The 24,982-nt window shown below is 51.6% G+C and overlaps 1 protein-coding gene across 1 annotated transcript in view; it reads left to right on the top strand.

Moving 5' to 3' along the window:
• Positions 1-18,953: 18,953 nt before the first annotated feature.
• The window catches only part of LOC119110562 (bicaudal D-related protein homolog), a 49,239-nt gene continuing 43,210 nt past the window's right edge, over positions 18,954-24,982 (top strand). Inside the window, exon 1 of the mRNA XM_037234441.1 lies at positions 18,954-19,359. Within this exon, the coding sequence (XP_037090336.1) occupies positions 19,153-19,359 (207 nt within the window). The 5' untranslated portion in view covers positions 18,954-19,152. The remainder of the gene's footprint in view (positions 19,360-24,982) is intronic.

Genomic DNA, 24,982 nt, shown 5'->3' with positions numbered 1-24,982 from the left:
GCGCAGGGCAGCGCCGTCACGTGACCTCGGGCGCTGAATTCAGTGGATCTCAAATGCTACCTTGTTCGCACAGAGGGTTTCAAATTACAATGCGTGATGTGACCGTTATGTGTCATTCCACATGCTAGAGAAGACATGCAAGTAGTTCTTATAGATTTTGTCACTGATGCCAAGGCAAACTCATGTTTCAGCCAAGCAGTTGGTGTTCTTTTACGAGTCTCTTGTAGGAAACACAGCATATCACATCAAAAGCTGTGAGTAGCTTGTTGACTTCATCCGCACATTTAAGATATCGGCAGGCTAAACTAAGGTTTAGAGTTGCTTTTCACATCGATTCCTTCCGAAAACGCTTGCAGAGCGGCAGAAGAATGACTTAAGCCGGGCTCAACAATGCCAACGGCTATGCCAAGCTGATCAAAATATAAATCGTCGAAGATAGCAACAGGGGTCAGAGGGCAGTCGGTCCCCTGTAATCAAACCCTCTATGAAACGAGCTTCGGAGAAAATAATGCAGGTTTAAACTGCATTCTTATGTGGTCAGAAGACAGGTTACAAACCTTTGTAGTCACCTAGCTCGACTGAAAGACAAGTTAAAATGGAGCGAGATTGGAATAATTTACCGATATACGCGGGCCCATGTCACATGCACATGTCACACATGGGTCAATGCGATAATGCATGTGTGTGGGGAACATTCAGAAGTTTAAAGACCAGAAAGGGTGAACGCCAGTTAGCGTTCAGAGACGTGGATTTAAGCCTTTGGGCTTTTTGAAGCACGTTCCGGACAAACGTTCTGGTTATTGTATCGCGTAGGAGGTGGGGGAAATATTAGATTATGAGACAAACTGGAGAAACGGAAAGATTAAGAGTGTATTTTCAATTCTCAAACCACCAGCGGTAAACTTTCGAAACAAAACCGGAGGTTTACCTGTAGCGAGAGCAAACATCAGCCTAAGATGTTATGCCTTTAGCAAAAGGAAAGAGCGTGTGCTCGGGGGTTAATAGCCAACGCCGTTCGCGTTAGCTGGCTTTGGGGTCGGCCAATTTGTACCCGGGTGTGTTATCTTGTTTCATTATCGCGGTGAGCCATATGTGCCGGTACTGTGTCGGTGTGAACTTGTGGAATAACTCGATGCACACGCGACAAAGATCGACGCAGTGATAGTTGTCAATTGTTATCTATCATGCGTCAGGGCACAGTTCCGTGAAACTGTAGCGGGGAGGGTAGCTTATTGTGCCACCGGTTTGGGAGGTCAAACCATCGGGCAAAATTACACACGCTTATCCAATTCTATTTTTGTCCTTGAATTGGGTCACCCATCCCTCTGCAAAATGTACCGTTTTATTAAAGCTAGGATCTGTGTGATTTTTTTATCGTCGCGCCAAACTTTGCATACCTGTAAATCATTGAATAACGGGCATTTAGGTATAGAAAGTTAGATGTACATGGTCACGTCGCTGACCTATGACAGGTGGAAGTCAGGCCGCGACCACCAGCAAAGACAATTCCTGTGGAACCGTTTAAGCTGATGCGACAACGTAAGATAGACGGAAGCACCCCACCTTTTTACTTTTCATTAATTGTTATATCAGACTCGTACAATTTGATCAGTAATGTGAGTTTTCCTGAAATATTTTCGAATAGCTCAGAATTTCGATTTGAAGCAGCCAAACGCGAAGGAGAAATCTATTTGGCTGATTCCCATGTTTTTCACTATGAATGAAATGAATTCAGTTTGACTTGCTTCTTCCAAGAGGTGTGTTCTGTAGCGTTTGCAACACAGTGATGTGTCAAAACGTTTGTTTGATAAATGCTACGGAAGCTTGAAACACTCCGTTTAGACAAAAAGATATACGAGCATAAATCCATTATTCCGCGAATTCAACGAAATGTTATGCTATGGTTTTGCTTGTTCCCTATAGCGTTAACCACAGTGCTTTTGTTATGCACACGTTGGGTTTGGAAATGAGAGCATCACATGATCCATGTAACGCACTGGTTGAAACTTCAACCAAAGAGCTTATTGGCCCTCGCCGCTGGGCCACTCACAAATCCTCTTTTATTCGCTTCTGCAGGGAAGAAGGGCAGTGCTATTACAAAGCGTTGACGGCGCAATGTGAACTCGAAAATAATTAAATTTATACCTTAAGTATGTGTTAACGGGGTTGCGGTGGCACTACCTAGTGCTATTGTTAGACGTACCTAGTCCTAAAGCTTCAATATAATATTTTTTAAAATACGCCGAAGCCAAGAATCTCTGAGATGCCGCCTTAGATAATCAGCCAATTAAGGTTAAGATTGCAACTAATGACATTAAACTCGGGTCAGTATGAAGGTCGGGGCGAGGTCAAAACCAGACTGCTTCTTCGTTGAAGAACGTGCTGCGAGAGGTCGTTTTCTAATTTATTGATCACAGACGTCAATAGACATCTTATCTGGACTTTTTGCAGGCCAGCGGAGGTCACTGACCTAAAATTACCCATATCAACCGTTTTTCCAACCGGTGTGGCGCAGCCGTTTCAACCAGTGTGGCCTGAAAAGAGCACTAGTGAAATTTGGTCAGAATGTGTGCCTAGGGTTAAGGCGGTTGCATGGGGAGACCTGGAGGTACTTCGGATACCGATCTGGAGTTTGACCTTATTTGGTCCAAACGTCAACAGGTATCTTGACTAGGGCTATCTCAAAATTTGACATAAGTAAGGTCATATACGGTCATTCTTACCTTGTGAATCTAGCGTTTCTGGTTTTCTCATTTTGTTTTATCTCAGGGACCTTTCGGTGCCGTTCACAATCCTGCCTTTCTAAAGACCTAAGTCGCTCTTGTTCCTGAGCTCTTCACGCCCGTGAAAATGGGGAAAAGTATAGCGGGGGAGAGTACTTCAAAGTCACCTTGGCATTTATGACGTCATAGTAATGTATTCAAATCCTGCTATTCCATAAGCCATTCAGTGGTCAAGGCCAAGAAAATATGATTGTCGAGACGTTCATATGTGGCGCCCAAGAGCGCGATATCCAGATATGACGGCCGTTAATTGGCTCCATCAATGATGTGTTATGTATGATGACAAGATCAAACCATGACGCATTGAGAAAAATATTTACTTAAGGAGAATTGTGCTATCTAGAGCAGTTTTTCCGCTTGAAAAGCTTACCAAAGTCATAAGTGAGCTTGCTTCATCATATCTGATGCTTTCTTCAATATCTTAAAATGTGAAATATTCCCTTGAGGGACGGTTTCCAGACAGGGCCGGTTGCAAAGGATGCTGTTATTTCAACCAGCTGTACTTCATGTTAAAGGTGAATGACTTGAGGGCAGTATCCCACCTTTAAGGCATATTTCAAGAGCATACTCTAGTAAAACCTCAGAACCAGTTACGTCTAATTAAAGCACAAGGTAGTGCCACTGCAGCACCATCGAAATAAAACAAGGATTTAAATTTTAGTCATTTCTAGTTTAAATTACGCTGTTAACGCTATGTAACAGCAATACGTTTCTTCCTCTGTAGTCGTGACAGCCGCCATCATGACGACGGCAGAATCTGCTCGGGGCCGCTGTCAGCTGTTGCTAAATGATGTCAGTACAAACGAACGCTTGTGATTCGCACAGTGGGCGGCAAGCGCCAGTTATCGAGAAGCGCGTTGGTTGAAGTTTGAACCATGTGTCCCTACAAACCATGTGATACTCCGCTTCCTAAAGCCAACGTGCACTCCGAAAAGAGCCGCTGTAGTTAACGCCAAAGGAGAGAATTCGAAGTCATATTATAACGTTTCGTTGAGTTTGCTGGATGAAAGCTTAATGTTGGCCTATCTTCTGTCCAAACAGGTTTCAAGCTTTCGTAGCATTTCTTTCTTACACAAGAACTTTGACGAATTGGTGTGTTGGAAACATTACAAAAATTACACTTTGGAAAAAGCAAGGTGAATGAAATGCATTGCTCTCTTAGTGGTGAGCAGGGAATCCAGTGAGATTTCTACCGCAGGAGCGGCTACTTAGAACCGAATTTCTGAGATATTCGGGGGAATTTCGAGAAAACTGACACTATTCTTCCAATAGCACGCGTCTGATCGAACAATCAGTGAAAAGTACAAAAAGTTGACACATTCCCATTTCACACTGTGGAAAAGTAGAATAAGACCAGCTCTTTCGGTCTCATTTTTCGTTGATTGATGAAGAAAAGGTGAAAAATATGGTAGAAAAATGGCTCTTTTCATCTACTCTTTATCCAGCAACGATTGCCGCAGCTGCGCTGAGCAGCTTGCGCAAAAGTTTGAAATGATATCGACATAAACGTTTGCTGAAATGCTATGTATATGGACGACGATATATCGTCCCCTTCTGAGTGTGCCATTGTCAAAATGATGACCATACTGAACAATCAAAGCCTAGCTGACATTCCAGTGCCGTTCTGAGTCTTGCTATGACAAAGTCATTCTAGTTTTTTTCAACGTAACAGGGTCAAGTTGGCCGTACGCAGAACTTTTTCAAAAACTTTAAAAAAACCAGAGAGGACCGGCAGGCAAGTTCGAATTCACTGCTCATCGATGTTTCAGAGAAGGTTTACAACCTTCGCCTTGCCATTATTCAACGTGGAATAAGGCCTTTAGTCTTGCTCTTATACATGACATTTTTCGTTGTGTAAGCCATAAGCGTGCAGGGAGGCATGTGTATTACTGAGCAAAAGGCTTTAAAACTTTGACTTTTTAGCGGTCCATCTGTTGTACGCGTCTATGTACCATGTCAGTGCCAATTTACTGTGGTCGTAACTGGACTGCTAATGGCTGCCTTAACAAGCGGTTAGTCCAATATTGTTCATTTATTTCGTTTTGACATGTGGACGCAGAAGCTGGCAAGCTGCGCATCAGTGGCATACAGTTATATGTAAGGCTTGATAAAAACCGCAGAGTACTATCGCTCCCTCATGCTGTTGCCCTGCCAGCATTTCGACACTTAACTCTTGGAGATCACGGGAGCGGCGCCCCTGGTTCCCAGTTACACCATTGATCTCCATGCGCTGGAGCTGCGGGGCCAGGGATGATCGGCGTAGCCCGCTCTGCCGGCCGTCACGCTGCTCCCGGCACAGCGCCAGACGACAGGCGACAGGCGACAGGCGACAGGCGAGTGCCCTGCTGAGGCTGTGTTGACTGCTGTTGCCGTCCGCTGGAAAGTGACGCCTGTTGTGCCCGCTTTCGTTAGTGCCGACGGGTAGAAATTGACACGGCTTTGCGGCCAGTGGCGGCGCGTGAAGCAGTTCTGAGTAGCGCGTGTGCGTCTTCTCTCGATTTGTTGTCTCTCGCGGTCGGTCCTCAGACGAGAAGAAAATAATGCCGATCTCTGGTGTCTCGCCGGCGGCGGTCTCAGCTGCTGCTGGGCGGAGGAGAAACGTCTGACGAGATGACAGCACTGGGCCAGGAACTGGTTCAGCTACGCAAGAAAGCCGTTGGTCTGGTCAGATGTCATTATTATGTTGTGAGTGGTCGTAGTCATGAGAAAGGAGTGAATGGCATCAGCGCTGCCCCATTCACTCCCTTCTCATGACTTCGCCCGTTGATGTAAAGCCTTCTAACACAAAGCTGGCAGTCATACAGGGCCGTCCAAAAGTTACATTTTCCATGGAGGGGAGAGGGAAGGCAGTGATGGGGGCGTAGCCGAAGCGTAATTAGATGGGAGGAGTTGGTAGACAGCGTTTGCAGATTGTACTTTATCTTCTTTTGTGAATGGTGCAAAACTTTAAGCCAGATGACGTTGGCTTACCCTCATGGAAAGCTGCACACCTGTGTCACAATTTTAGCTCAACCGGGGATCACACGGATATTATGTTTGGTATGTTACACTTAACACAGGATAAGCAGAGGGAAAGTGGTTTCTACAAGTGCATCCAGACATAACCAGGGGGACGATTTTTAAAAATGGCGAAAACTGCGCAACGTAATTCACTGAAAGACCTAGGGAATTATATCTTTTAAGTAGAACTTGATGCCGCTTGCTGCCGAAAAAGTAAATGTATATGCTGCTTGCTTAAATTTAGTGCTGACGATGTTTGGTCTTATTTACTATGCACATGCATGAACAACCATTAAGAATGATGGTGGTTCACCCTTTTTAATCATCAAGCTGCGTTTGTAATTATATGATATGGAATTTTAGAGCGCAGAATCAGATTTGGGAAATTATTGAGATCAAAACTTCCAGTCTTTCATCAAAGCGTTGGTGCTAAGGGACAGCGACAGATCAACTTAGGCCATCATAAAAAGTCTTAAACTAGATGGAAGCGATTACGTGCGTTCAGTGCACGCGCTAGAGAGCTACAGGCGTGAGACATGTCGTCGCTGACCTAGCGCCGGCAGGCTCTCGACGTCCGCGACTCTAAGCAGTCACGCTGCTGGCCCAGCCACAGCTGCGATTTGGGAAGGGTCTGATGAGCCTAAGATGTCTGGGAGGGTTGGAGTCGCCCGGGAAGTACGAGCCAGTCTGCGTCCGGACCGCCACAGGACACCCGGACCAGGCTGTGGACGGTTTGCCGTTCCAAAGTGGGTCATGTTGCCAGTGACTGGCAGAGTTTATTGGGGCCCAATGGAAGCCAGTGATGATATCAGCGGAATGTTGGAAGCCGTCACTACGGTATGATTTGGTCGCTGCACAGTGTTTCTGTCCGGCTGGTGGAAACCGTCGCCACGGTATAAACTGAGCTGGCCACCGCGCAGTCTGCTGTCCGAGTGTCGTAGAATATTTTAGCGACCAAATTTAACTGGAGATTTGGCGACCCACGCAACAGAGTCCTTTGCTACCTAAGTGATAGGCCAGAGCCGGTCAGTTTCTGGACGGTGTCCACGCCCACCAGGAGATAGGCCAGAGCTGTTCAGCTTGTGGACGGTGTCTGTATCGACGGACCGAAGCCGACTGTATTCCACCCCCTCGTGGCTATAATACCCTACTAACCCGAGCTGCGACCAAGCTGCTCGTGGCGGTGTTACTCCGCACCTGATGTTCTTGCTGGGTGGTGTAGCACTGCCAGATGTTAATGGTATTTTTGTATTCCCTTCCGATCTTTATATCACATCCATTTGCTTTTTTGAACAGACTTGACTGTTTACCAAAATGTCTAGGGCAAGCCCTCACCTCTCGCTCCTCTGTTTTGCGCTGGTCTGTTTGTCATGCGACGTGCTTTAGTTCTGGATATCAACTCAGGTATCGGTATGCTTTATATGTGCCATTTCTTCAATGTAGATACAGTCGATCATGCGCTCCCTGGCGATCTGAGTAGTGTTCCTGCTCGGTTTGACCGCGATGTCAACGCTGTTTTGCGCTTGAAAAAGACAATTCTCAAGCGGATGATTCTTCCAGGACACCTCACTCGGACTCTGATCAAATCAAGAAGGCGACGCGGAGGAGGATGGGCGGGCGTCGCTCGTCGTGGCGTTTGTCTTCACTTTTATTTTCTGCCCTGGTCGGTGACGGAATCATGCAAATGCATCTCCGCCTTCACCCATGCCCAGCTTGCCGGTGTGTTCTACGCGCGAGCTCGTCAGCCGCTACAGACTGGGTAGGTCCAACACTGACAGGCGTTCGATGTTGTGTTTTCGCCAGGTTAACTGGCCCCAGAATTCACGGAAACCTTGTAGTGATCCGCAAAACAAACACTACCCTCACATCACAAACGTCAGTGTAGTCATGACAGGGATACACATACAGCTTCATATGTGAGCGAATGCGCCACTTTATTAGGAGGTGGATAGCCGAGGGCAGTAAGTGCGTGCTTGCTGCGCTTGCCAACTGCGCAGGAAAGGTGGACGCTCGGGCCGCCTCACAGACCTTATAGCGGCGTAATGATGCGTGGCTAGCGCTGGTTTTTTGATTGGCCAACGTTGCGGGATGGCAGGGAGCCTCTCTAATAAGCCACGAATACCCTTGCGCACCCGCATTCCGTACAGCTCCGGTGGACAGGCGCTGATGCTGCCAGCTGCCTGCGGACCGTGCCGTCTGCACCTGCACTCGTCATCTTGGCCGGCTCGGCATGCAGCTCCGGTGGACGGGCGCTGATGCTGCCAGCTGCCTGCGGACCGTGCTGTCTACACCTGCGCTCGCCACCTTGACCGGCTCGGCACACAGCTCCGGTGGACAGGCGCTGATGCTGCCAGCTGCCTGCGGACCGTGCTGTCTGCACCCGCGCTCGCCATCTTGGCCGGCTCGGCATACAGTTCCGGTAGACGAGCGCTGATGCTCCCAGCTGCCTGCGGGCCGTGCCGTCTGCACCTGCGCTCGCCATCTTGGCCGGCTCGGCATACAGCTCCGGTAGACGGGCGCTGATGCTGCCAGCTGCCTGCGGGCCGTGCCGTCTGCACCCGCGCTCGCCACCTTGGCCGGCTGGGCGCCGGGCGGTCTCGGACCAGAGCCCCGGGCTGGCGTCGGCTCACCGCCGTCTGTGACTCAGGCCCGGGGCAGCACTGGCAACCAGGCAACATGCGTCATCGAGCCTGGCTTCGGGCCAGTACCCGGGGGCCGATGCAAACTCAACGCTTCTCAACGCGCCCAGCAATCGGTCACCACTGGGCGGCTTTATGGCCGCGCCGCCGACGCACGGTGGTCCAGCGTTCGCACGTGAGATGGCAGCGCGTGCCGGACTACTTGCTGCTGCCGCTAACGGTGCCCGAGTTTTTCCCTCGGGTCGCACGCACATGGTCAGGTCCGGAGCGCTGCAGGAGGCAGGTATCCAGCTGCCGCGTGACTGCGTTAGGGGTGCGATCCAGGCACGCATTTCGCTCTTGAGGGTAAGTAAGTACGCCCACTTTGGAGTTGGCTCACAGGCGGTAGACACGCTATCGCTAGCTATCGAGCGACGAATGTAGAGCACCCTCAGCTGAAGCGCTCGTGGGCATAGTGCATGTAACTCTCTCTGGCCGTGTGCCTTAACAAACGGAATGCAGAAGTCGGGACAGGCTGCCGGCTCGAACAATGGACCACGTCAGGGTATAGAGGTGATGGATGGAGCATGCTGCACGGCGGCCCATTGCTCTTGACAACGCTTGTCATTCCTGATTAGCAGTTGCAATGGATTGCCATGCGTCATGTCCCTTGTACCTCATAAAGGCGTGATTGAACGGTAATGGATGGTCATGAGGCGCGAAAGCACCAGCTAGTCCTCGTTGTGGCTTCAATGCAGCAGATGATTGTGCAGATGACGCGAGGGTTAGCACGCACTAAATCATCCTCTGCTGCAGACATGTCTGCCGTCTATTCCGAGTCGCTACAAGACTGCGCAGTATGAAGCCTGCCGTGGTGACCATGATGGCCGTGGCTGCCCAGGCAGAGGGGACAGACTTTGAGTTGGTGCATTCCAATGACGCCAGCGGAGCGAAAACTAAGCTCACCGTAGATAGTTTCCAACATGCACAGGATATGTCCAAAGCACTACTTGACATCTTCATTTCAAAATTATGACGCTGACAGCTATCGACCTCCAATACATCAGAAGGTACCATCTAGACGGCGCTATCACGTAAGCATTGTTATATTGTCAATGCTTGCTGTTTCAAGCTGCGCTCATGATCACGAAACCATAAGCAGTCCCAGACGGCTCATTTCATAGCTGACAAGCGTGCGTGAAGTATAGCAGTAAAAATGCCTCAAAACCTGAAACAGGACAAGAAAATCGCACGTGTGGTACAGCTCCGAAGTCATACGAATGGCTTTGCTAGACGTAAGAGGCATCTGGTGGCAAATTAATGCACTCCATGTATAGGTGGCGCTGGCTCACGCAATACCAACAGCGGGTCAGTCAGTCGAACGTTTTTTACTTGATCTGTAGATCGACATCATTTGGCTCACTCATAGCATCTCCAAACGTGTTATTTGATCTTACAACGCCGGGATGCTTTGAAATTCGCGATTGAAATGCCTGCAGATTTCGATGTGAGATCATTCAGGGTCTACCGGCTAGTCTCCGCCCGCTTGCCAGGCCGTAAATCAGACCTGGTCCACCCACATTTGGGACGGTTATCTGAGGCCCAGTACCGCACTAGCCTGGATACCGAGCCGAAGCTATGCACAAACTGATCATATAGGTCTCTAAGGCCCGATATTGTACCGACGTCCATCCCGAACGGAAGTCATACAGACAGCACTAATGATAGCCAAAACGCCTGTGGCCTAGCGTGTGCCCGTGCCTGGTACCGGTTGGTCGCAGACTGAAATACTGGAATTTGGCTACTGGCAACAGTATAACACTCCTGCGGCGGTTGGAATGCAACCCGCGCATTCGGAAGAATGGATGAAATTAAGAGCAGATGTATGACGCATCCATTGCATGGTTTTGAGAGAGTAGTTCGCAATACATTGCAGTGCATAGTACATATATTGTGATACATTGTGAGAAGCCGTCTCCGTAGCCAAGGGGAAGGATGCTGGATCCGTAATCCAGCATCCGCACAGTGGTGCGAGTACCAGAGCGGGCGCATTGCCTGGCCCGATCGGAATGAAAAGGTCACCCGGCTCCTGGTCAACGAAGGTCAACCCAGGCCTGGGGCGGCCGTGCCGCAGCATTGTGAGGCACGTAAGCCCTCCGCATTCCTGTCCCGCGAAAGGGCCAGACAGGAACGCAAAGGGTTTCTCCGTTGGACTGGACGGCACAGTTTGAGTGGCGGGCTCCTGGTACGCGCAATAGGCTATGCGTAGCAATTACGTTAACCCGAAGCCACCTATGCAAACCTATTCTGTATAATGCTCTCACCCTGTTCGCTCCGTTTCTGAGCTCTAACATACACACGGAGCGATGTTATGTATATGAAAGCATGCAGAAGTTAATGATTATCGCAGAGGCAATGGTTTCATCCGTTGTGACATTCTGCACTCTGAACTTCGCCATGATGCACTGCGCACGGTTCTGGCGGAGCATTAACCATTCATGCACTGATCTTTGTCGTCCGGTCACATGCGTAGCATCAGAATGGCATAGGTAATTGATAGCCTTGATATACAAGCTTGATCTGGTGTAAATCCCTGTGTACGCTAACAGCATTTGGTGTGGTTGTCGACACCTCGGCAGGGTCAGGATCATATCCTTCTTCAAATTGGTGCGCACCCTGGACTATTAAAGCACTTTGTTTACGTTTAACTACGGCATCATGTTAGAATAGTCCAGTCGGAGAACTTATGCATGTATTTAGTGCCACATTTCTGGCAATATCAGGTTATTGTCATCAGGCCGGTAGCTATGGATATATGGATGGATGATCTAACTATGGATCGTAACAAGACAACGACCAGTCCAAAAGAAAACGCCGCAGTGTCGCAAGCCTATTTTTCCGTCCACGCGTAATCATTGGATAACACGTTGGTGTTTTCAATAAAGTTGATTCCTTGCACCGTCGCAGATCGCGCTGAATATGACTTATCCTGAGTGTAGCAGACGTTTAAAAGAAGATTGCCTCCTGCATTTCACAAACAATGAGTTGCACCCGCTAAAAGCAGATAGCCTTCACCCCGTGCCTTTGCGCAGTGCAGGAAGGCATGCGACCATCGTCGTGAATTGACTAAAGCGCTAAAAAGTTTTCCTTCCCTGGATCAAACGTCAAAATACCCAACATTTTAATTCCATATTGCAATGTTGCCATCACTCGCCCGCTCTGGCCACGGGATATGTGCGTGCGGCTAGGTGAGCACGGTCGCACCGCTGTACTAAATTTGGGGCCGAATCCGATCCGCTGGGCGCCGACAGCGCCTGGAAGCGACCACCCGAATACAAGGCGGCCAGAATTTGCGTCGCATGGTGTGGCATGGCATGAGAGCAAAAGCGACGGCGCTTTATCGAGATTCCTTCACTATTTTCACTGTATACATTTGTACACTTTTTCCAAGCATGTCAGGGAGCACATCAAATCCGTGAAGGGTCCATGTAACGGACGAATGCACTCTCTGATGTAGGTAGCCGAACACAGGGTGCATGCGACTTGATGCTGGTGGTGCAAGTGCTATCAAAGCCCATTGATGCTTAGTTGCAAGCAGTTCAAAAACCTAAGGCATAGGCAAAATTCACCATTTTATCCTTTCAGAGGTGCAGTCAGAATGTTCTTAAAGGAAGCATTCCACATTTATATGAGGTTTTGAGCTGCAAGTGTTCAGATGCGAGCATTTATAGCCCGTGCTGCGATGTCTCGACGAGTTTGAAGTACTTCAAAAAAGTGGCGATTTCCTGCGGCTAGTTTAACAGCACATGAACGTCATGTACATGTTCCATGACGCAATTAGACAATGCCGCATAGAGGAGCATATTTAGTGTACAGAGAAAATGTGTTGTCTGGAGCGCTCTTTTCCACTTCAAAGCACACTAATAGTTATAAGAAAGTTTGTTTCATCATATCTGATGCTTGCTCCAATATTCTTAAGTGTGGAACATTTCCTTTAAGCGGTGAAGGGGCACGCCTCAGTGGCCCCTTAGCTGCGCGTCTGTGCGCTCCCGGCACCCTCACATTTGACAGCGTGAGGCCTTGAGTCTGCAGCTGTTGAAGCTGTAGCTGTTCGCCTTCCACTGAGAGACATCCGCGCCAGCCCGCATCCCTCAGCCGTACCTGGCCAGAACGTACGGAAACAACCCTGCCGCTATTGTGTGCGCGTAATCTAAGGCAGTGGGAATCAACATATCATACTTTATTGAATATTGTAAAGTATGAATTTAGAATGTCTGCATGTTGCTATATGCATCCTGTGATAGAACAGATAGCGCGATGTATACAGGAAAGAAGAAGAAAACACATGCATTTCAGGTGATCGGTGACTTGTAGTGAGCGTGGCGTCTCCCTATCAAACAATGTAGACAAAAGCAGACATATTCCAGACAATTTTTATCGCTGCACCGTCGCCCTGCGGGAGCATTGATCACCTTTGTCACACGAGGGAGCCGACACGAATAATCCGTAATTGTTATGTCATGACATGTCAGGTCAGGGCGATAGGGTAAGGTGATAATTGCACGGACACGTCCGTCCATATACAAAACTGAACAAGTCGCGCCTACGCCAATGGGAAGAGTGGGATAAGGAAAGCCTCCTCAAGCCGTAAGAGATATGTCGTTCAGGTTAAATCGTAGGATCTTTGAACGATCAAATGTGGTCGCAGAAGTGAAAGCTTAGTCAGGCTGACCTCGCAAAGGCCGCTAGGACAGTAACGCATTTCAGAGCGCCAAAAATCTGAGTAATATAGGAGCTGCTCATTCCGCGCCACGAAACAGAATCTGTCACTATTAAACCCCATAGTCGACAGTGCTTCATGCAACTGAGTATACGGGGAATGCCGTTCTGTTAAAACTTTACACTGTCCATCAAAACCAAAACCATCAGCGACGAGTGGTGCCCAAGCTCAGCTGTGTCCTTTGCAACAGAGTCACGCCTAGGGATCACAAGGGGGATGATGTTGGACAAGAAATCAGCCAATAAAACAAATAATGCCAAGAGTGCCATAGAAAAAAGCCTGACACCAAAGCAGGTCAGAAATTTGAAACATATACCATTTAAAAAAGCAAGAATCCCCTGACGTGTTCTAAAATTCAATGCATGTTTGCAGACACTGAGAGCTCAACCGGCTTGCCTTGTGCCGCTGCTCGTTCCGCCCGATCTACCTACCGCCTCGGTGCCGACTGATTCTAACAAGCGTCATGACCGCTCTCCGCCTCTTTACACAAGAATTTATGCTTGCAATAACCGCACTGACAAAAATAATTGCACTTAGGTAACTAATTTATCCCGAAATCGTGACTATCGCTGCGTTTACGTGACTTTGTGACGCTCGCATTTGGCTATACTGATCATGCGTGTCTCACAATTATCTCAGAAAAAGGATCACACAACTGCCATGGCTGGGGTTAAATGATATGCAGCCCCCTGGCAGCAAAAACGCACTTCTTTCTAAGGTATATCGGGATCTTCTCACGAATAAAGTTACGCTCCACGGCATTAATCGACAACAAAGCATCACCGTATTCTCATAAGTGGTGCATTATTATTCTGGCCTATGCATAAAACAAAACTGCGCAAGATCAAAGTATTCGATTAAGCTCCAAATTTTTAGTCTCAAGACAGATAACATCTCTGAAGGTGAACATACAAAACTTTTTGAGATATTTTAGGCGAAGGTATAAAATAGCTAAATGTTTACCGCATAAACCTTAACGACGTTATTCCTTGAACTTCGATGGAAGTTTGCTTACTGACAATGATCATAACACTCCATAACTTTAAACGGTATGGTGGGTATACAAAAATGTCACGGACATACAAAGCCACTACGTTCATGCTTGAATCCACGTCGGTACGCAAAAACATACTTATTAGCCCAAGTTCGCTCTGAATTACTTTGAACTCCGACCGATCACATTTCGGGAAGTTTTGGATATCCACCTCAGGTGTTTGGCTCTTAAAATGTTTGGGTCGCTTTCCGTCATTTCAAATGTTTGGGTTATGATCTACCAGTACACACATTTTTAATCTCGCCGTCGTTATTGGGGTTTTACGACGCGCTCACCTGCCAAGGCTACACGGCATCGCCCGCCTCTCACCCTGGCAGGAAGGGGGGGGGGGGGGCACCGTGGGGAATCCAACCCCGCGCCGCTGGTTTCCCAGAAGTGCAGTGGTTAACGCAGAAGCGTTAACCACTCCACTACCGGCACTCTAAATTTTTAATTTCATTGGAAGGGTCCGCGCTGAATAATCGTGAACTTTGACCTATGATATCTAGGGAAGCTTTGGATATCTACTCAAGCTTTTAGAATTTTCAAATGCTTAGGTCATGGTGTACAAATCTACCTATTTTTAGCCCAATCGAAATGGTCCTCACCTATCGACCTTGAACTTAGACCTTTGATATCCCGGGAAGATTTGGATGTCCACGTTAGCTTTTGTAGCTTTCAAGCGCAAGGTCAAGGTGTGCGAGTCTACGAAATTTGAGCTCAATCGAAAGGACCCATTCCAATTAATCTTGAGCTTACATCATTTATGGACATAGACCCTCTGAGACTGAAAATATTTATCAATAATATACCATAAGTCTTCACTACACTCTCAAAGTAGAATATAATGTAATAAATAGGCCGCAAAGCCCCTTACATTTTGGCGGACATGCCCTGTTCATGTGAGCTTCAAAATTCATAGTGCACGGTGAACCAAAGTAAAACTGAAAGCCTAACCAAAAATCCGGAACGTTGGACGTTTATGGAGCCACGTTACGTAAACGTGGTTGTTTATACCGAGGCAGTCTCATATTTGCGCTTATTCTCACTCTTTAACTCCATCTTAACCTTGCGAACATTTTGAATATTTGGATATCCACCTTAGCTTTTCGACTTTTCAAATGGGCTATGGTCTACAAGTACACAACAATTGAGTTTCATCGAAAGGTTTCGTCGTGATTGATCCCTTACTTTTACCTACAATATCTCAGAAAGGTTTGGATACCTACCTTAGGTTTTGAGATTTTCAGGTTCTTGGGTCATGGTGTACGAGACCAAAATGTTCTAGCTCAAACGGAATGTTTTATTCAATTGAACTGAAGCTTACATCTTCAACCCAACGCAAAATTTTAGATGCTTACCTCAGCTTTTGGTACTTTCATATGCTTCCGGCATGATGCACGAATATACCAATTAGAGTGCAGATTGGCCTCTGATGTGCAATGTCCTACCTGCACAGACCAGCGTGCTCCATCAAAAGGAGCAGGCGCGTCCCGTGTGCCACTGGATTTGATAGCACTTGCACCACCAGCAACGCAGCGCATCAAGTTGCATGCACCTTGTGTTCGGCTACCTACATCGGAGAGTGTATTCATCCGTTACATGGACCCTTCACGGATTTGATGTGCTTCCTGACATGCTTGGAAAAAAGTGTACAAGTGTATGCAGTGAAAATAGTGAAGGAATCTCGACAAGGCGCCGGCGCTTCCAGGCGTTGTCGGCGCTTAGCGGATCGGATTCGGCCCCAAATTTAGTACAGCGGTGCGACCGAGCTCGTGTAGCCGCACGCACATATCCCGTGGCCAGCTGGCACCAGCGCGAAGACGTGGCCGCATTTCTGCACGACAGACGTGCGAGCGGGCGAGTGATGGGAACATTGCAATATGTAATTGAAATGTTGGGTATTTTGACATTTGATTCCGGAAACATAAAATTTTTAACGCTTTAGTCAGTTTACTCGAAGGGATATCTTATTATGTAAAAGAATGAAGTCTTTTCCGCTCTATCCATAACATGACAATTCACTGGACTTATAAGTATGTACTATTTCTGTACATGCATAATGGTGGCACACTCTGCATTTTCAACAACACAACACCTATCCCATATCCAACCCATACACTGTCATTTGTGAAACATTGGATTTTCTCAGTCGGAGTTTGCACACGATAGTGCTTTGTTTTTGTGCCTCAGCTGTTGAGATTGCAGTTGCACCGGTATGGTGTGCCTGGTGCTGCTCATTTGGCCTGTACGGGATCCCGTCCGACGGGACCCCCATTTCGAAAAGAATTACTGGGGCACGCTCTGAGCACCTCGCTTTCCGAACAACGATGCCAAGATTTGCGAGCATGCATGGAACGAGCAACGATACATTCCGTTGTAAAGCACCTAGTAGGGCTTTTGCTTAGATGGAGGGTCAGTGTATTAGTGTTGTTACCAATAGCCTGTGGCAGGTCTTCTTTCCCACATGAAATAAAAAGTCTGCACAAGACGTTTTGTTATCGGCAAATCGATGAGGTTATTAACGCGTCACACCACCGCATACGAACGGCCATTATTTTTGCCATGAGGTTAACATGTAAAATCCTCGGAACACGTACACTGTTCCCGCGTAATTTTCATAGTGCTTTGCTCGTTTGTATTTCGGCGAGTTCTTGAAACCATATCCTCAATATGTTTGAAAATGAGGGAACTTTATGGTAGCACTCTTTGGTAAGTACTTACGCTCACAAGCATGAACCTGGCATTGGTTTTGCAAAAACGCCAAGGAACAATAATATCGATGACTATCTAACTTACGTAACATGGGGCTTGGCATTTTTCAGTGGCTGCTCAAAAAATACGTCGCTCTTGACTTCGGAAGACGACTCACCCTTCAATGTTCGGTGGCCAGTATCTTTTCACCCGTGCGCTCCAGAAAGCTCCCCGGGTTGTCATGGCCAGTGTTCCGATTTAGCACCTGCACGCACCCCGAAGACGGGTCCATGCACCGAGTAACGCCCGGCAGCGATGAAGTCTTAGCGAGGCCTCAGAACTGTCTCACTTCTTAGTTCCTATCATTATGAGTCATAATAAATTCGCAACTCTCGAATGGTAGAATGTTCCCGAATGAGCTGTTCTCTGGTCAAACCCATTTGGCAGGAGACGGCTATGCGACTTTGATAAGGACAAGTGTAGGCCTACAAGCCATTACGCCGGAGTAGATCGACGGCAGCGGCTCAGCTGGATCTTTACGCAGAGATATCAGCAACAAGCGTGCTGAAGCTCAGCTGCACTATTCGCAACAGGGCCACGCTATTTTTTAAAAGCAAACAGTTAAGTGCTCCAAGACACTAGCTGCTAACACCTAAAAAATGAAAATGGAATTACCGACACTTTTATCGCAAGGCGTGAAGTGCGTGCATGTTTGTGTCATTGGGGTTTTACTACGCGCTCAGCTACTGAGGCTGTATGGAGTCGGCTGTGTTTCAACCTGGTATGAAGGGCGGACAACGAGCGTATTTATTGCGAAAAGCGTACAGCGTAATTTTCGCTAATGCGTCAAAATTTGCTGAAAAGCATTCTAACAACCGAAAATCAAGATGCAAAATATTTTACAATATTATTACAATATTTTATAATGAAATGTTTGCATAGAGCATAAATATTTTTTATGCTGAAAATATTTTACAATGAACTGCACGTGTAAAATCGTCGAGTGCCTAGTTTTCGGATCGTATCAGATGGTATGAATGGCCTTGGTATGGCTCACGTCCGCTGCTCAGTCTAAATAGGTTCGCTGCACATTCCGACTTTCCGACTGCTTTTAACGGATCGCGCAACAAGTTCGGATTTGCATTCTCATCCCAATAATCGAGAGCTATGCTTGTGTGAAAACTACGCGAACCGCCGAACAGGCATAATTCGAGGCGACGCCAGAGTCAGAAAGAATAGCCTGACTACGTGTCTCCCTGACACTGTCCATAGTGGGTTTGGTTCGGCTTTATCTAGTGCTACTTTTACTTTGAAACTAAAGCGAAGTCACAAACAAACGGTTCGCCAGGAAAAAAATGATCAAAGATGTATGAACGTCCTTCAGCGTTCTCCAGCACGGCGTGCATTTGCGAACTGCTCACAGGCCAAGAGCATTCATACTATGCATAACCAACAATAAATGTCGTAACCAAGGGGAAGGGCGAGGGGGCCGTGCCTCTCACCCCGTTCCGCCGAGCCAAGAGGCTTACACTATATATGGGGCATTCTCGCAAGACCTCACTCCAAATTGGTAGGATTATAGGGACAACTTGACAGTCGATCCCCCTGAAGAAAATTTGGGTCACGTGTCTGCCACACAGCTAGAGTGATTTATTACCTTCTTCCCGACTTTGTCTCCAGAGGAAGTGTTCTCCCATATAATTATCCCGTGCTTGACAAATGCAAGTTGCGGTATGCTATAAATGCAGAATGCTATCAAACGACGTCGTGATACAGCACACACGTAGCGGGGAGCATAAGCGATCCTGGTACACTCAACAACCGCGCACGCAGCGACCTTTAGGTTTTGTAGCGTCCGCGCCGCTCGATCCCGACGCCTTCACCCGTTTCAAACGTGCCGCCGTTGACGCTGCTGTAGACTCGCCCTCGTGGGAGTGCGGTGTTTGGCGGCGCGCCGCCGGCGTCCCCACGCCAGCGGGCGGACCGCGCCGCCCGGCCCCGGCCAGGTACGGCCGGCCTGCCGTCCGGCAGTCGACAGGTGCGGCGTGCGGAGGTGGGGCGCTGTCGGAGCGTTCCGTGCGAGGCCTTGTCGAGAGTCGTCACAGAGGGTGTCAGCGCGCCGGTGTGACCGGGGGAAATGTCAGAGTGGCGGCGTGCCTGCTGTCAGAGGTGCTGCAGTGACTGACCGACAGAGCGCGACGCGACAGACGACAGCGAGTGACCGCGGCGGCAGACCGCGCCGGCATGGCCAACTCGGACTACCTGGAGGAATACATCAGCGCGATGGAGACGCGCGACGAGCCCGACTCGGGCGACGTGTTCGCGCAGCTGCAGCAGAAGGAGAACGACCTCATCCTGGCGGCCGAGCTCGGCAAGGCGCTGCTGGAAAAGAACGAGGCGCTCAGCATGGAGAACGAACGCATGGCCGAGGACTACTCCAAACACCTGGAGGTAAGTCTGCCAAAACGGGGCCAAATTCCGAACATTGTAATCTCCCCTTTGATGAGAGATCTCTCGTGAAACGCATCTTGTCGCGCCGAATGCAAACGTTAGGAGTAGGAAGAGTTGACATGGCCGTCATTAGTAAAATGGCTGGCAAATGCTGACGTTTTCTTCCAGACGTCAAGCATGAGTCATATGTTGATTGTGTAAGTGCCCTTGGAACTAGGCATGGGTTTCCCACTTAATCGTTGATCTTTCTAAGCGTTTTTCCGCTCCTTACCTCAAGGTCACCGCGACTTCGTAACGACCGCTGTTCCGTCGTGAGGGACTCTAATCAGCTAATAGTCACCTCATTTGGGAGATCTCCGGCAGGCCAATTAGCCCTCGGCCAATTTACCGCGGACTTTCAGAATGGCGTGCAGAGGCTCGCCTCGTCCAATCAACATCAGACGAACATGAGCGCTGGGCACTGTGGTACAGCGACCCCGGGCTGTGGTGCAGAGGTACAAAAACCCCAGGCTGCAGTGCAGTGGTACAGAGACCCCGGGCTGCGGTACATAGGTGACCCCGGGCTGCAGAAGAAGGGTACAGAGGCCCTGGGCTGCAGTACAGATGTACTGAGACCCCGGGCTGGAGTACAGTGGTAAAGAGACCCCGGGCCGGAATACAGAGGTGCAGAGACCCCGGTCTGCAGCACAGAGGTGACCTCGGGCTGCACTAGAAGGGTACAGAGAACCCGGACTGCAGTACAGAGGTACAGAGAACCCGGACTGCAGTACAGAGGTACAGAGAACCCGGACTGCAGTACAGATGTGCAGAGACCCCGGTCTGTGGTACAGGGGTGGCCCCGGGCTGCAGTAGAAGGGTACAGAGACCCCGGACTGCAGTACAGAGGTGACTCCGGGCTGCAGTAAAAGGGTACAGAGACCCCGGACTGCAGCACAGTGGTGCAGGGGCTGCGGGCTGCAGTACAGAGGTACAGAGACCCCAGTCTGCAGTGCAGTGGTGCAGGGGCCCCGGCCTGCAGTACAGAGGTATAGAGACTCCGGGCTGCAGTGCAGAGGTACAGAGACTCCGGACTGCAGTACAGTGGTACAGAGGCTGCGGGCTGCAGTACAGAGGTACAGAGACCCCGGGCTGCAGTGGAGAGGTACAGAGACCCCAGACTGCAGTGCAGTGGTACAGAGACTGCGGGCTGCAGTGCAGTCGTACAGAGACCCCAGGCTGCAGTACAGAGGTACAGAGACCCCGGGCTGCAGTGGGGAGGTACAGAGACTCCAGGCTGCAGTGCAGTGGTACAGAGACTGCGGGCTGCAGTACAGCTCCGGTTGCACGCCACACGGCCGCGGGGGCGGACAGCGAATCCGCCAGCCGTCACGACCCCCGGTAGCCGTCACGGCTGTGACACCCAACTGCGCACTCCCGTTAGCCGGCGACGGCGACGGCGGGCGCAGCTCCATCTGTTGAGTTCACACCGTGGGCGGGGCGCGTTCCCAGGACAAGCAGCGCCCGTCACCGGGTGGTTCCGGACAGCGGACATGTGGCCGCCGGCCGGCCTCCGGGCCCGGCGGCGGCCCCGCTGGGCCCGGCCGGCCGCGGCGCGTCTGGGCTCGAACGCAGCGCTTTCAGCTGTAACCGGTCGGCTAGGGCCGCTGACGTGTGTCGTGGGAGTCAGCTGGCAGAGGAGCCGACTCTCCCGTCGGGATCCGTGAATGGACCGACCTTGGACCAGGCCCGGCGGATTAGAATCGCTGGAGCACCGCCGTGGCGGCCCGGTCCCCCCACGTAGCACGCCGCCTGAGGTGACCGATCCCGCCCGGTCTGTGCCGGCGCTGACGTCAGCTCCGTTTCGCCGCTGTACCAGCCTGGCAGCCGGCGGCCTGCCGGTGGCCCCCGCCGCTGGTCCACCGGCGCTGGCTCACGATCCACGCCGCGCCACGCCGTGGACCGGTTGCGGGGCGGTTCGCGGCCGGTTTCCGGTACAGACAATGGCGGTCCGGCCATCCCGCCGCCGACGCCTTTGTCCGTCGCTTACCGGCACGCCATGCCGTCTGCATTCGGGCCAGCTTCGGCTCTGCGAGCCGACCGCCGTCTGAGTGGCGTCAGCTGTCCGGTGCTGCCGACGGACGCGTCTGGAGCCCAGAGCCGGGCCGCGCGGCACCGGCCGGCCCGCGCTCGGACGTCACTGCCGGGACAGCTTTGTCCGGTTCCGGGGTGGGTGGTGGAATGCAGCCGACCTGCCTTCGCGCCGGAGCCCTTCCGCCTGGTGCGAGCCTCGTGGTCCGGTGCGCCAGACTCGGTCTCGAAGGTAGCCTGCGGCTCCGGCTGTCCCTTATTCCTGGCGTGCTTCCCAATGTTTGGCGCCTCGGGATAGCCCCTCCAGTCGGGTAGATAGCAGGTGCAGGACGTCTCCGTCCGGTGGAATGTCCATTGAAAGACGTGCAGTGTATGCCCCTCTCGGTCATGCTCGACCATTATTCTGTGTAAAGCTAGACTGCTTCATGCGGTGTAGACTGTCATCACTCGCCTGTTCAGCTGATGTCCACAGACTGGCTCGCGCGCAGCTGGACTGTGGTCGCACCCGACCTCGCTGTCACGCCCAAGTGTTTGTTGGCCTCTTCCGTGTCTGCTCTCCCGTCCTCCTTGCCGGGGTCGCCGCCTCCCTGTCTCCCTAGCCAGGAGAGCGGCGGGCACCGCGTCCAGTAGGGCCGGAGAGCAGCGGGCGCCGCGGGGAGTGGCGGGCGTCTCGCCCGGCAGGGCCGGGGAGTGGCGGGCGCCGCGCCCGGTAGGGCCGGAGAGTGGCGGGCGCCGCACCCGGTAGGGCCGGGGAGCGGCGGGCGCCGTGGGGAGTGGCGGGCGCCTCGCCCGGCAGGGCTGGGAGTGGCGGGCGCTGCGCCCGGTAGGGCTGGAGAGTGGCGGGCGCCGCGTCCGGTAGGACCGGAGAGTGGCGGGCGCCTCGCCCGGCAAGACCGGAGAGTGGCGGGCGCCGCGTCCGGTAGGACCGGAGAGTGGCGGGCGCCGCGTCCGGTAGGGCCGGAGAGCGGCGGGCGCCGCAGGAAGTGGCGGGCGCCTCGCCCACCAAGGCCGGAGAGCGGCGGGCGCCGCGGGGAGTGGCGGGCGCCTAGCCCGGCAGGGCCAGAGAGTGGCGGGCGCCGCGCCCGGCAGGGCCGGAGAGCCGGCCGCCCAGGCCCTGTCTGTCTCCAGATGTCCTCCGATAGCGGGCCGCGGCGTCGCCTCCCGGCTTAGCGCCAGCCCCCTCAGCGGCCGAAGCCCAGCGCTCGACAGACGCCGGCGGGCCAGCCGCTGGATAATGTCATCCATCACGCACGCCTGTTGTGTCCGGCGCAGAGTCAGGCCCGTGAGCTGGGAACAGCTGTCGTCATGCGCTGCGAGTCCCCCCTTTCACATTCTCCGTATCTTCTTCTCCCCTCCCTCGCTTTATCCCTCTCCCCATCACCCTCTATCCCTTATTCCCTGCCTGACTCCTTCTCTGTTCCTTTCGTCTGCCGTCCCTCTCGTTCTGCGACTGTGTCCTATCGTCTGGTATATGGCGCATCGCGTCGAACCTCTGGTGCCATCCTGAGGCCGGCTTCAAACATGTCACGGACAATAGTACTGTGCCAGACAAGGGCCGAGGTTTTACAGTTGTGGAGGCCTTGCTCGTGCTCGTTGTATTCGCCAGGGCATTTCTACGTCGAAATTGTAGGACTTTATCCAAGTCCTTCATGCATCTGGCCTAATGAGCGATCAATTCGCCAGGCTGCAAAAATGTTTTATCATCCGCAACATTAAATAGAGCCTATACCGAACGTGTTCGCAGCGTGACAGGTGTTTTGTTTACGCTGTCGTAACTTTCGTGACAATAACTGCGCATGCGAGACCGTAGCATTTTCGTTCACACGCACTGCGCATGCTACTAACAATGAAAACCGCAGATTATGCTGCATGCAGCCTATAGCATACCTTTTGCACCCCTCAGGGGTCCTGTACGCGCAAATTAACTTGTGTAGCTATGTGCTCGTTACACCATTTCTCTTCACTTTGATCAAGTATCAGAACGATTCTGTGTCCTGCAAAGATTCTACGTGGCGTACCGTGGAGGATATGTCGTCCAGATCGCTGTGAATGCGTACATTCACAAGTATGATGTAAACAGTGACTGGCGAAAGACATTCTTTGTCGTCCTGGTCGCTGCAAACACACCCTAGATCTATTTATAGTTGGTTGTGCGTAGATAAAGACCGTGTGTCTAGGTATTCTTAGCTGGCCACCTGTATGAACTTACGGCATTTAGAGCCGTCAAGGTGTGAACGAGGCACGTTCCAAAAAGTTGATCATCATTGAGCGCATAGGGCATAAGTTATGCTTCGTTGCTCGCGGCACTCACAACATTAAATCACTTGTGTTTTGTTCTGTCTGTTCCACATGTACCGAGATCTAGAGCCACAGGAGAGAAGAAAAAACTGTACGCTGTTTGGTCTCTTAGCACCGATTCCAAGCAGGTCATCACTATCCCCCACTCTCCTCCACTGTGCGTCGCTCGTCACCCAGTGCGGCCCCGCAGCTGCGAATAATGGGGAAAGCTCGCTGGGTGAAACCCACTTCGCTCTGAATCAGTCGCTGAATCGGTCGCCGAATCACAAACGCCCTGATTACATCTGCATGCTGCGGATAGCGCACGTGCGGCGTGGTGGACAATGCCTCCGCTGCGCCGACCGTCCGTCCTCCGGACCGAGCCGCAGACCGGGGTCACAGCGGGGTCCGCCAGCCGGAAATGAGGCGTATCCGGCGCGGTGCGGCGAAACGGCCGGCCGCCGCTTCAGCGCCGCTTTGCGCGGCAGAGGGCGCCGGGCCGGAGAGAGGACGGAAGAGACGCGACGGCGGCCGCTCGTTCCTTCCGCTCGTGCGCCCTCGTCTGCTCACAGTTGAACTGGCTTACACGAGCGGCGGCCGCCGACAGCTCAGCGTCGCCCAGAGCCGCCGTCACCGTCTCCACCGTACATGTGCGGCGCTGCAGCCGGAGCGGAGCAGCACCGCAGCCGCTCAGCAAAGCGACCAGCTGCACCGCAGCCGCTCAACAAAACGACCCGCCGCACCGCAGCCGCCCAGCAGAGCGGCCTGCTGCACCGCAGCCGCTCAGCAGAGCGGCCCGCCGTACCGGAGCCGCCCAGCAGAGCGGCCCGCCGCACCGCAGTCGCTCAGCAGAGCGGCCCATCGCGCCGAAGTCGCCCAGCAGAACGGCCCGTCGCGCCGAAGCCGCCCAGCAGAGCGCGAGACGGCTGCCGCCGCATGCCGCGCGACTTTGTTTTCATTGAAGCGATCGCGCAGCGTCATGCGCGCGGAATCGACCAGCGCGTGTTTGCCCTGCGGCGGCGGCCAGATGATTGACGCGGTCGGCATGGCAACGGGTATAAACAGTGGCCCGCTGGGTCGATAGGGCCACCCTCGAAACGGCTGCAGAGGGGCGGGCAGCCGGATCCGGCGTGGAAAGGTTGAGTGACGGACTGGGCTGCCTTTTACTGGTCCATTACGAAACGTCGCAGCTTGTGGTGACCTTGCCGCAAGTTTTAGCGCTTGGAATTATGACCTGTGACAAGCCTGCAGGGACAGCGTGGCAAATGAGCAAATGCAG

The sequence above is a fragment of the Pollicipes pollicipes genome, unplaced genomic scaffold (assembly GCF_011947565.3).
Source record: "Pollicipes pollicipes isolate AB1234 unplaced genomic scaffold, Ppol_2.1 Scaffold_7231;HRSCAF=8579_pilon_pilon_pilon, whole genome shotgun sequence".
NCBI classification, from domain to species: domain Eukaryota; kingdom Metazoa; phylum Arthropoda; class Thecostraca; order Pollicipedomorpha; family Pollicipedidae; genus Pollicipes; species Pollicipes pollicipes.
Note: the sequence above shows the minus strand (reverse complement) of the source record. Positions and strands in the feature narration are given on the sequence as shown.